This window comes from Nerophis lumbriciformis, linkage group LG29, assembly GCF_033978685.3.
Source record: "Nerophis lumbriciformis linkage group LG29, RoL_Nlum_v2.1, whole genome shotgun sequence".
In the NCBI taxonomy this organism is placed as follows: domain Eukaryota; kingdom Metazoa; phylum Chordata; class Actinopteri; order Syngnathiformes; family Syngnathidae; genus Nerophis; species Nerophis lumbriciformis.
Window position 1 is genome coordinate 19,680,071 of NC_084576.2, and position 13,776 is coordinate 19,693,846.

A 13,776-nucleotide genomic window follows, 5' to 3' on the forward strand; every position below is an offset into this window, starting at 1 on the left:
GGATTGAACCCAAGACTACTCAGGACCTTCGTATTGTGAGGCAGACGCACTAACCCCTCTTCCACCGTGCTGCCCAGTTTGTAAGTCAACATTGAAAAGTTATGACGTCATGTCCCTTTTTACAGTGCATAGTTTCAGTTTAGTCAAGCTACATTTGATTGGTGGAACAGAGTCGTGTGACAAAAGTCTCCCTAACAAGCATTAAATAAATATAACAATGATATAAATTAATGTAGCGATCGGAATGAAACTCAATGCAACAAAGTAAAAGTTGCGTTTCTTCATAAAAATACTCAAATAAAAGTAAAGAGTATGCTGCATTAAAACTACTCAGACAAGTACAATTTATCCAAAAAGTTACTTAAGTAAATGCAACAAAGTAAATGTAGTGCTTTCAAGTACGAAAGTGCGCAAACTGAAACCCAGCCAGAAACAAGTTATCCTCCACTGTTGTCCCAAATGCAATACTGTCAGTACACTTCAATAAGTACAGGTGAAACTCAAAAAATTACAATATGGTGCAAAGGTTTGTTTATTCCAGCAATTGGATTTATAAGGTGAAACTAATACATGACATCATAACATGTAACTCAAAATATTTCAAGCCTCATTTTGATATGATTTTGACAATTATGGCTTACATTAGTGGTTCTCAAACTTTTTACCACCAAGTTCCACCTCAGAAAACACTTGGCTCTCTGAGTACCACCATAATGACCAACATTAAAATACAGTAGCGTAGTAGGCTAAGTATTCATTAAAAACAAGGTAGAGGTTTTATTTAACAAGTATATTTTATATTTTTGGCCACTGTAACATTACACACAGTTTGAACAGTAACACTGTGTTTGAATATTTAACTAAGTGGTTTTTGGGTGTACCACTAGTTTGAGGATCACTGGTTTACAGCTTATGAAAACCTCAAATTGAAAATCTCATAAAATTTTGGGTTTTGGAAAACTAATACTGAAATGAATGGACTTTAACACGATATTCAAATTTTTTGCAAAAAAAAAAATCTATTCACATCCTAATCGCAATTTTGATTTATTCCGATTCTAAATCGATTCAAAATTTTCAAGAATTGATTAAAAAGAATATATATTTAACTTTTTTTTTTGCATAAAGATTATATATGTATATATATTTATTAGCATTAAAAATATTGAACAATAATAATAAATATTATTAAAATAAATAATAAAATACAATTATTATTATTAAAATAAATAATAAAATAAAATAATTATTATAACGTTTAAATGTATTATTATAAAATATTTTTATATTACAATTAAATTAAACCAATAAATACATATAATAAAACCATATCAATAATGAATTGATATGAATATTATTATTGCTATTCTTGCATTTAATCATATTTACTTTTCCTTTTTTTAGTATTTTAGTTAAGTATTGTATTTGTAAGTCTTGTCAATTGCTTTGTGAATTTCTATCCCACGTATTGTCAAGCCGGGGTTGGAGTTGGGGTTGATCTATTTTTCTTTTATTAGACCAATCAACATTTTGTGATTTTTGTAAATACAATTTTTTAAATAAATTTTTAAAAACATATTAAGAGAATTGTGTTAAATTGAGAATCAAATCTGTAGCGAATTGTCAGCCCAAGAATCGGAATCAGATGGAATCGTAAGGTGGCCAAAGATTCCCACCTGTACTGTGCACAATGTACTTAGTTCCTGAGCGTGCACATTTTGACAGTGTGAATTGCATTTGGCTCGTTCCATAAAATATCTGATATTTTTTTCCTCTCCTTACCAACCAACACATACATTGTTGTTCACTACTTTCCCCTGTTATGACGATTTCAAGTCCCTCGAAAGATGGCGACTATTGATGCACACTCAGCATTTTGACCATTTCTAGTGCAACATCAAGGTACTTCAGTTTCTCAAAAGACTGCAAAATGTAAGTAACACAGCCTGCGTGTGCGTGCTACCACCCCGCCTACACGTCAACATTCCTCACCACAATGGGACTTTATAAAAGACAGCTGCTATCAATGGACAATGATCCTAAGAGAGGCCTATACTGTTGCTGTCTAATGTCACTGTACCTCTCTTACGGGACAGGAAGTGAAAGATTAGTTTAGCAAAAAAACTTTGTCCAAACTTTTGCACTGAAAAATTAAAACATGCGGGGGCCATTTTGATTTTCAGATTTTCAAAACCAATACAATATATACATTTTTTGTAACCTTCTGGGCTCCCCTCAAGTTTGGTCCCAGGGACCCCGTTAGGGTCTCAGTCATAAAATGTTAAAAATACACTACAATACTCACATATGAACTTAAAATGCCATGCCATTCCTAACTCATAAGGTTCAATATGATGTCAGTCCATCTTTTGCAGCTATTACAGCTTCAACTCTTCTGGGAAGGCTGTCCACAAGGTTGCAGAGTGTGTTTATAGGAATTTTCCACCATTCTTCCAAAAGCGCATTGGTGAGGTCACATGTTGGTCGAGAAGGCCTGCCTTTCAGTCTCGGTTCTAATTCATTCTAAAAGTGTTCTATCTGGTTCGGGTCAGGACTCTGTACAGGCCAGTCAAGTTCATCCACACCAGACTCTGACAACCATGTCTTAATGGACCTTGCTTTGTGCACTGGTGCACAGTCATGTTGGAAGAGCAATGGGCCCGCTCCAAACTGTTCCCACAAGGTTGGGAGCATGGAATTGTCCAAAATGTTTTGGTATCCTGGAACATTCAAAGTTTCTTTCACTGGAACTAAGGGGCCAAGTCCAACTCCTGAAAAACAACCCCACACCATAATTCCTCCTCCACCAAATTTCACACTCGGCACAATGCAGTCCGAAATGTACCGTTCTCCTGGGAACCTCCAAACCCAGACTGGTCCATCAGATTGCCAGATGGAAAAGCGTGATTCATCACTCCAGAGAACGCGTCTCCACTGCTCTCGAGTCCAGTGGCGACGTGCTTTACACCACTGCATCCGACGCTTTGCATTGGACTTGGTAATGTATGGCTTAGATGCAGCTGCTTGGCCATGGAAACCCATTCCATGAAGCTCTCTACGTGCTGTTCGTGGGATAATTGGAAGGTCACATGTAGCGACTGACTGTGCAGAAAGTCGGCGACCTCTTTGCACTATGCGCTTCAGCATCCGCTGACCCCTCTCTGTCAGGTTACGTGGCCTACCACTTTGTGGCTTAGTTGCTGTTGTTCCAAAACTCTTCCATTTTCTTATAATAAAGCCGACAGTTGACTTTGGAATAATTAGGAGCGAGGAAATTTCACGACTGGATTTTTTGCACAGGTGGCATCCTATGACAGTTCCACGCTGGAAATCACTGAGCTCCTGAGTGCGGCCCATTCTTTCACAAATGTTTGTAGAAACAGTCTCCATGCCTAAGTGCTTGATTTTATACACCTGTGGCCGGGCCAAGTGATTAGGACACCTGATTCTGATCAATTGGATGGGTGGTCAAATACTTTTGGCAATATAGTGTAGGTCATACATTGTTCTTCCTATTTTCTTTATTCAACACTTACATCTCTAGATCAACTTCAGGTCTACAGTGCATGTCGATATAAAGTTGTTTTTTTTCGCAATATTTTATGACCTTTTTGTCAAAACCCTGTTTTTTACGGCAAAAATACAACATATGCGATATTTTCCCCAAAAATGTTTTTAAAGTGAATTTAATGTGAAGTAATTAAACCTTGAATAGGTCAATAAATCATAACCTTTATTGATCCATTGTTATTTTTTCAGTAATGACTGTTTTTAAATTAAAAGTCCCACTAACATTCTTGGGGATCCAAAAGGGCCCCGCTCATAAAATTGTTAAAAATAGGTCATACTTTTTTTTTTTAACTTTCAACACTTAGTCTCTAGATCAATTTCAAATCGATCTGTCAATTATAAATCGTTATTTTTTGAATGTGTTTGTTTGTTTGTTTGATGCCCTTTTTGTCAAAGAAAACTTTTCTTTTTATACAGAAAGGTAGATTTATAGGTTTATATGGAAAATACATACAGGTAAAAGCCAGTAAATTAGAATATTTTGAAAAACCTGATTTATTTCAGTAATTGCATTCAAAAGGTGTAACTTGTACATTATATTTATTCATTGCACACAGACTGATGCATTCAAATGTTTATTTCATTTAATTTTGATGATTTGAAGTGGCAACAAATGAAAATCCAAAATTCCGTGTGTCACAAAATTAGAATATTACTTAAGGCTAATACAAAAAAGGGATTTTTAGAAATGTTGGCCAACTGAAAAGTATGAAAATGAAAAATATGAGCATGTACAATACTCAATACTTGGTTGGAGCTCCTTTTGCCTCAATTACTGCGTTAATGCGGCGTGGCATGGAGTCGATGAGTTTCTGGCACTGCTCAGGTGTTATGAGAGCCCAGGTTGCTCTGATAGTAGCCTTCAACTCTTCTGCGTTTTTGGGTCTGGCATTCTGCATCTTCCTTTTCACAATACCCCACAGATTTTCTATGGGGCTAAGGTCAGGGGAGTTGGCGGGCCAATTTAGAACAGAAATACCATTGTCCGTAAACCAGGCACGGGTAGATTTTGCGCTGTGTGCAGGCGCCAAGTCCTGTTGGAACTTGAAATCTCCATCTCCATAGAGCAGGTCAGCAGCAGGAAGCATGAAGTGCTCTAAAACTTGCTGGTAGACGGCTGCGTTGACCCTGGATCTCAGGAAACAGAGTGGACCGACACCAGCAGATGACATGGCACCCCAAACCATCACTGATGGTGGAAACTTTACACTAGACTTCAGGCAACGTGGATCCTGTGCCTCTCCTGTCTTCCTCCAGACTCTGGGACCTCGATTTCCAAAGGAAATGCAAAATTTGCATGGTTGGGTGATGGTTTGGGGTGCCATGTCATCTGCTGGTGTCGGTCCACTCTGTTTCCTGAGATCCAGGGTCAACGCAGCCGTCTACCAGCAAGTTTTAGAGCACTTCATGCTTCCTGCTGCTGACCTGCTCTATGGAGATGGAGATTTCAAGTTCCAACAGGACTTGGCGCCTGCACACAGCGCAAAATCTACCCGTGCCTGGTTTACGGACCATGGTATTTCTGTTCTAAATTGGCCCGCCAACTCCCCTGACCTTAGCCCCATAGAAAATCTGTGGGGTATTGTGAAAAGGAAGATACAGAATGCCAGACCTAAAAACGCAGAAGAGTTGAAGGCCACTATCAGAGCAACCTGGGCTCTCATAACACCTGAGCAGTGCCAGAAACTCATCGACTCCATGCCACGCCGCATTAACGCAGTAATTGAGGCAAAAGGAGCTCCAACCAAGTATTGTACATGCTCATATTTTTCATTTTCATACTTTTCAGTTGGCCAACATTTCTAAAAATCCCTTTTTTGTATTAGCCTTAAGTAATATTCTAATTTTGTGACACACGGAATTTTGGATTTTCATTTGTTGCCACTTCAAATCATCAAAATTAAATGAAATAAACATTTGAATGCATCAGTCTGTGTGCAATGAATAAATATAATGTACAAGTTACACCTTTTGAATGCAATTACTGAAATAAATCAAGTTTTTCAAAATATTCTAATTTACTGGCTTTTACCTGTATATATTTTTTTCAAAGTGGAATATTTGATGTGAAGTAATTGGAGCCTTGAATAGATCAATAATTCATGACAACATTGATTTGTATTTATTATTATCTTTTAAACAATTACAGGTTTTTTTTAAAAAGCCTGCACGCAGCTTTGTTGAGTTGAGTTGAGTTTGAGTTTATTTCGTACATGCATGAATACAACATGATACATCACAATTTCCAGTTTCTCTATTCAACATGTTCGAAAAGGAGTAGGAAGAAGCAGAGCTTATTTAATCCTACCCCTTTTCCTTTACATTGCTGTTTCTAAAACGTTTGTTTTCACTTCTTGTTCTCACTTTATTCACAATATACTCCATAAGTTCCGTATTTTTCGGAGTATAAGTCGCACCGGAGTATAAGTCGCACCTGCCGAAAATGCATAACAAGGAAGGAAAAAAACATATATAAGTTGCATTTTTTGGGGAAATGTATTTGATAAAACCCAACACCAAGAATAGACATTTGAAAGGCAATTTAAAATAAATAAAGAATAGTGAACAACAGGCTGAATAAGTGTACGTTATATGACGCATAAATAACCAACTGAGAACGTGCCTGGTATGTTAACGTAACATATTATGGTAAGAGTCATTCAAATAACTATAACATATAGAACATGCTATACGTTTACCAAACAATCTGTCACTCCTAATCGCTAAATCCCATGAAATCTTATACGTCTAGTCTCTTACGTGAATGAGCTAAATAATATTATTTGATATTTTACGGTAATGTGTTAATAATTTCACACATAAGTCGCTCCTGAGTATAAGTCGCACCCCCGGCCAAACTATGAAAAAAACTGCGACTTATAGTCCGAAAAATACGGTAATAACATTAAAAATAAATAAATCAATAAATAATAATGAGTGAAGTAAGTTATATTTCATATGGTGAGATAAGTAAGATTATCTGGACAATGAATGGATGGATGAAATAAATTCAGATTGTTTATCATGGTTCTTCTTCTTTGTGCTTTGTAAACACTTAATTTTGAAGAGTTTCTTGAAGTGGATTATATTAGTACATTGTTTGATTTGCTTAATCCATTCCATAATTTAATTCCACATACAGATATACTGTTTTAAATGTTTTAAATTACATTTTTCTCTAAGATTATATTTCTCCTCTTTTGTTGAGAATAATTATTGTATATTCTTGGGTAGCAGGTTATAGTTTGCTTTGTGTATAATTTTAGCTGTTTGCAAATTCAGTATGTTGTGGAATTTCAGTATTTTTGTGTTAGTAGAGTCAACATTGAAACGTTTTTTGTTACATATTACCTTTTTGCTTTTTTATTCCACTTGTGAATGTTTTTTTCTTCTTATTTCATAGTATTTTTAGAATGTGCCGCCGTGCCGTGGGACGTTATATAATGAGCTGTGGGTCGCACTTTGGACACCCCTGTGTTAGCTGATACTGTTTCACTACAGGGCTGCAGGCCAAATATAAACACTTGACAGAAGTGATAATGTCAGACCTCATAGGACTCCTCGTCTCCAGCCACCATGCCGACCGTCTTGATGAAGGGGTGCCCGGGGTTGTCCACCCCCGTCTGGATGGCCTGGTCCAGCGTGTATCCGTTGGGCGTGGCCTTATCGCACAGCTTGGCATAGATGGCGGGCGTCAGGTGGCTGGCCATGCAGTTGTTGTGTTTGCGCAGGTCAGGGTACTCAGAGCTGAGCAAACAAAAGGAAAGGAAGCAGATAACGATTTGTGGCGTTGATCTTTTTACAACCTTCTGTCGGCGAGCTGTCATCTCAATCAGTGGTACTCTGTTTGCAAACTTTTCGGTTCACACATTTTTAGAGTAATTGAGGAAGCCGGCTTTGCACCTCAGCAAGTTTTTAATTGTGATGAGTACAGACTTTTCTGGGAAAAGATGCCAAAGCGGACTTATTTCACAGCGGCGAAGATGACTACCTCTCGTTAAGCGGCGCCTCCTTTAAGAGAAAAACACACACACATCGCCTCCATCGCTCCCTCATTGTCCCCCTCTGTCTGCTACCAATGTTAATTTACTATTAGTAGAGTGAAGTGAAGTGTGAAGTGAATTATATTTATATAGCGCTTTTCTCTAGTGACTCAAAGCGCTTTACATAGTGAAACCCAATAACTAAGTTACATTTAAACCAGTGTGGGTGGCACTGGGAGCAGGTGGGTAAAGTGTCTTGCCCAAGGACACAACAGCAGTGACTAGGATGGCGGAAGCGGGGATCGAAACTGCAACCCTCAAGTTGCTGGCACAGCCACTCTACCAACCGAGCTATACCGCCCCTAGAGTTTACTTTTCAAAATGTTTACTATTGTAAACTATGAATAAATGTACCCAGATAAGCCATGTAGCAGGTAAAACACACCTTTGTTAAAGATAAAACACAAATTGTAGCAATTTGTTACCAAATTCAGTCATTTTATTAGCACTAGTTGTCGTTAGATGGGCGGTCCTAACTCCGCTAATATTTGGCATCAACCCAAGCAGCTGTGTGCGCGTCTACGTATCTACATGTTATGTAGCTACATTTTACGTATCTACATGTTATGTATCTACATGTTACGTATCTACATGTTATGTATCTACATGTTATGTATCTACATGTTATGTATCTACATGTGCACAGCAGGGGAGCTGGTTAACTTATTAGAGTAGTGTACGTGTGTTTGTGAGAATGGCAACGTGTGACGTCAGTGACTGAGCGGGCGAGTAAAGAGAGGGAGAGGTAGCGCTTGCACTGCGCAGTACAGTGATGAACGGGTCCGGTTGTGTCCTGCAAAACTAATAATAAAGCAACCAGAATGTCACAAATCGGCGGCCTTGTCATTCTGACCTGAAAGCGGGGCTTAGCAGACCCATTGTAAAGTGAAGGGTTACCCCCGACGAAAACATCGACCCCGAAGGGACGGAACGTCTGCCCTGTGCTCCTTAATGGCAGTCTGCACCGGAGCCATACAGCAGGACAGTTGTAACAACTACATTATTACCTTTCACTCTATAACTCATTGTGCAGATCTGAATGTTCATTATCTAAATGTTTACCTAAGTTTGAAGCAAAGGTGGTAATACTAATCGCCACATTTGGCAAGGCATGTTTTAAAGCAACACTTGAAGCGTGGCGCTTCCTTGTTTAAAGCGTCACCTTTACCGTTAGTTCTGAAGCCCAAATACCTCCATATTGCGCTTCACGCACCCTCTTTATTAAACAGTAGAACTCTTGTTTTTTGCCATTCTTCCTCTCCAAGATGTTATTGCTTGTATGCACTGTGTGTGTGCGGTTTGACACACTCAACATCATGCGCATCGGCTCTGTAGTCACCGCCGCAGATGAAAGAACGGTACCGGTACTTTACAAAGGCAGTATAGTACCGATTTCAATCAATTAGTAGTTACTACATTATATCTATACTTGCACAGTGTATATAAAACGTTGGGAGGATTTTAAAGTTGTTGCAGAGAGCTTTGAAGGCTACAAAGGTGACTCCTATTAGCCGTATCTTGCAAGCGTTTTTTTTAATCAGCTTTAAAATCCTAAAAAGGAAACCGACGTGGGCTCTTGTCTCCCATAGTGATTGTGATATGATAGGTGAAATTCCCCAAAAAGTGCAGTTCCCCTTCAAATTTCAGGATTTTCGTGATTTCTGATCATTTGTGAGAGCACCAAAGAGACTTCTGTGTGTGTGCGCGTGTTGGCGGAGCAGTGCATCCCGGAGTTGTTGTTGTTTTGGCTCGTTAAAGATATAGTTATGATTGACGGATATACAGTACTATAGCACGATCAATATTATAGTGACTCACTCGATGGACAGTTGTTTGTTTGGTCCAGCTGGCCAGGACATTTCCAGTTGATTTAAGGGTTAGCATAGCATTTATTTCGGCATAGAAAATAGCTCAAAGCTCCACATTTACAGCGTCAAGTCATGCCAACCTCACTCTCTCGGCTCCAACTTTTTACCCTCTCTTCGTGCTCGCTTCTAGAAGCAGTAGTTCATCCTCCGTATATTCGGCTTCCAAAAGATAAGGTTGTGAACCCTCATTTGTCCGAAAATATTTGTCTTTTTTGTCTATTACTATTGGGGCGGTACAGCTCGGTTGGTAGAATGGCCATGCCAGCAACTTGAGGGTTCCAGGTTCGATCCCAGCTTCTGCCATCCTCGTCACTGCCGTTGTGTCCTTGGGCAAGACACTTTACCCACCTGCTCCCAGTGCCAACCACACTGGTTTAAATGTAACTTAGATATTGGGTTTCACTATGTAAAGCGCTTTGAGTCACTATAGAAAAAGCGCTATATAAATATAATTCACTTCGCTTCACTTATTACCAAGTCTGCCATGATTACAACAGTCTCACGTTTGTTTCTGGAAGTGGAAACTCACATTTGTTGCCGGAAGTCGAAAGTATGTTGCTATGGAAACGGAAAAAAATGCGCTGAGGAAATAAATTCCGGTATTGCTTAAAATGATCAAAATATGGTAAATATTGTACATGTTACATATTGTTATGAACGTGCCTGTTACTACTAGGGTTGTCCCGATACCAATAGTTTGGTACCGGTACCAAAACGTATATCGATACTTTTCCAAAAAAAGGGAACTATGAAAAAAAATTACATTTTGGCTTTTTCAACAGAAAATCTTACAATACAATAAACATATGTTTCCTATTGCACTCAAAGAACAATTTTAGAAGGTTAAAATTGAAATTAAAGGGCATTAAACACATTGTGTTTTTCTTCTTGCACTGAAAGAACAATTTACACATTTCCAAAAAGCTTTATTTTGTGTTCGAAGTGCACAAACCTTCACTAAAATATGGACTTTTGTCAAGGCCTGAACCCATTATTCATATTTACGTTGTTTCTCGTGGAGAAATCTGCTTCACGATACACATTTTTCAAATTATATTCGTAAATCGAGGTTCCACTGTAGTTGTTGGCGTACATTTGCAATAACAGCCACTTTAGAACATGGCTTAATAAGATAGAATGAAACAGAGCTGCAGCTTTCAATGAGAGGCTTATACTGTAGATATCTGCCGCCTGTTTACTGTTAAGATAAGGTGGAGTGATGCGTCCATTTTTATATCCCGCTTATCCAGAAGGAACAGTAGCGGGCGGAGCCTATATCCTGTATGCCGTTTGATGACAGTCGTGCCCAAAGAGTCTACCTCTGCCCACCTTGCCAAGGCTTATCTACAAGCATGATTACGTTCACACGAACGCAGGTCCGTCCGTTCAAAGGCTAATTTAATGTCCGACACTTCCCTGAAGGGAGGGGACTTTTACAACTATTTGGTCTTCACAAAAAGCATGTGGCCTTGGCTCACATTGCGACATATAAGAACGACCCAAAACACACAAATGAAGAACGGAGCTTTGGTCACTATAACTTTGTAGTTACCAGTGCGTAATGATGACCCCGATGAAAGTGTGTGTTTGTGCATCATGCTTATCAGAGAGATAATGTTGGTCTAATCTCTTTATACGTGCAGCTTCGTAATGCACGCACACACACACACACACACACCCACACACACACACACACACACACACACACACACACACACACACACACACACACACACACACACACACACACACACGTAATGTAACTACATGATGAAATCTTACTGTAAAGTCCTATAATAAATTATTGCAATGAATAGGCAGACATCAAGGACACGTTAAAACATTTAAACAAGACTAGAAGAAAAAATTCACATTTGTGGTGACTTGTGTAACAGGGTGAGTGGATCAGGAGCAAAAAATCCCACGGTCAGCACCCCCGTGAACGCATCACCTTTACGTTGCCTAGCGTACAGAGCTAATTAGCCGCGCTACTATAGTAATTTTAGTGAGCGTGGACGACAAAAATGATTTTAATAAGTTCATAAATGTGATGAATATATTGAAAAAGAACGTTTTAATAAGGTATAATTATTCAATAGCAGGAGGAAATTGCTAATCTTTGAGAGGCAAACGAATGCTAAGCCGAGCTAAGCTAGGTCATACTTAGCCTCATTAGCGCCTTTTTTATGCATACTTGCACGTGACAGACTTCAAAGGACCATAAGCCGATTGATATTTTCTGTCTTTTTTTTAAATGATTTCTTTAAAAACCCCGAGATTTGTTTAAATGTTTAATAAAGGGGACGACATGTCCAAAAAAAAGGGGAGTTTACCTGGCGGGGTACAGCCTACGGACCGGGGCTCCGGCGCTGACGTGCTGCCGGTGCAGCAGAAGAAAGCCCGCCGTTAGCGAGCCCCCGACCACCGACAAGATCCCGATGTTGCGTTTGGAGGAGAGGATTCTCGAGAAGCTGCTGGCCATGTTTGAAATGTGTCTGGAGGTGTTCTTCGAAGCCCGAGGGAGATGGGGGGAGAGCGGCAGGTGGATGGTGCTGATGAGAAACCTCTAACGGAATGACACAGACGTCAAGCTCACCGAGGAAGCGTCGGCTGTCCCCGGATAAAGGGCTTCAAAATAAGAGCACGTACTAAAATAAGGAATTAAAAATCTGGTAATACAGTAATAATGATATCAGTTTTAATTTTACTATCATTTAACATATTCATATTTAAGTATTACTCGTAAAGAGTTTCTTCTCAGTACTTAAAAAAAAGTTTTATTGTCGTACATTGTCAAAACAGGAAGTGCTTTTGTTGGCGCATGGATAGCTTGACGATGGAAGTGCAGTACGTGGTGTGAATGGTGAAGGGCATCGGCGGTGAAGGTTGCACAATTGTGTGCTTCAACGTCGGCTGGGAAAAACACAGCGACGTTGAAAAGAATCAACGTCGCTATCTTCCTCCGCACATGCCTGCATAATGCAACTTCCTCATCGCATCATGGCTAATTTGATTTAGGGACGGAGAAATGAGTCCAATGTTACAACTGCAAGGGAGTACAGTTATTAAAAAAACTAATTCCGAGTATTAATAACCTTTATTCTAATGCAGTGGCCTTTAATATTTTTTCTATACTGTTTGAAACCATAGTGCATGACACCCATTTTAAAAAGACACAAATAAAAAAATGCACCTCATATTCATGTACTCTAGATTAGATCACTTTTTAAAATGTGTCGGATGAGCGCCTCCAAATGTATTTGTGCCAATACATTTATGTCAATGCAGCGTTGAGTCACAGGCATAATAATAATGCCAGGCCACTCCTTTGCATTCAGGACGTGAGCTCCTTATCCAGCCATCGAGACGAGGATCAAAGGTCGACTGTTCTGCGGAGAACGTGATTACAACATGATTTATTGGCCGGATACATTTTTTTGAATGGAAATCTTAAAACGTTCACTGGCTTTTAGTGAATAGAAATTACAGTCAAAACATTTTAAAATGTTTAATTTGTAGGAATAATCCACACATTTGAGCTATTGCTTTTTTTTTTTTTTTTTTTGGCAGAAAACCCACTTCATTTACTAAATAATATTTTTAATCAACAATAATGTATACATTTTTACAGGCATGTCCATTAGTCACATTTTTTTTTTTATTAACAGGGAGACTGGGAACGTAAGAGTTTTAGCGTGAACTGGTCTAAATTGCGTGACTGTGCAGGGGCCTCATGCATTAAGGTTGTGTACGCACAAAAAACCTGCCGCACGCCCCTTTTCACGGCAAAGTTGAGATGTGTCAAGAGGGAACTGAACGTGGAAATGCTTCATGTACGCACATTCCTACGGGATGTGGATACACAGAGGTAGTCGTTCGGGCTTTGCCCACGTTTGATATATATTCAAACATAGTGTTACTGTTCAAACTGTGTGTAATGTTACGTTGGCCGAAAATATTAAATGCACTTGTTAAATAAAACATATGCATGGTTTTTATTTTTCAAAACCCAAAACCAGTGAAGTTGGCACATTGTGTAAATTGTAAATAAAAACAGAATACAATGATTTGCAAATCCTTTTCAACTTATATTCAATTGAATAGACTATGAAGACAAGATATTTAACCTCTTAAGGCCCAAGCTGTTTGTTTACATGCTTTTTTTTTTATTTCTCTTTGCTATTTGGGCTTATTGGACGCTAATTAGAATAAAAACTAAGAATCATCTTTTGATATGATGTACTTAGTCCATAAGTACACAAACGTGTACTACATGTTTAGTGACATGCTAATTC

The 13,776-nt window shown here is 38.8% G+C and overlaps 1 protein-coding gene across 1 annotated transcript in view; it reads right to left on the reverse strand.

Annotated features, from left to right (window-relative positions):
• The window catches only part of ckmt1 (creatine kinase, mitochondrial 1), a 30,412-nt gene extending 18,346 nt beyond the window's left edge, over positions 1–12,066 (reverse strand). The window contains exons 1-2 of the mRNA XM_061924835.2: positions 11,815–12,066; positions 7,119–7,317 (exon numbers count right to left, since the gene is read on the reverse strand). Of these exons, the coding sequence (XP_061780819.1) occupies positions 7,119–7,317; positions 11,815–11,963 (348 nt within the window). The 5' untranslated portion in view covers positions 11,964–12,066. The remainder of the gene's footprint in view (positions 1–7,118; positions 7,318–11,814) is intronic.
• Between the last annotated feature and the right edge of the window lie 1,710 nt (positions 12,067–13,776).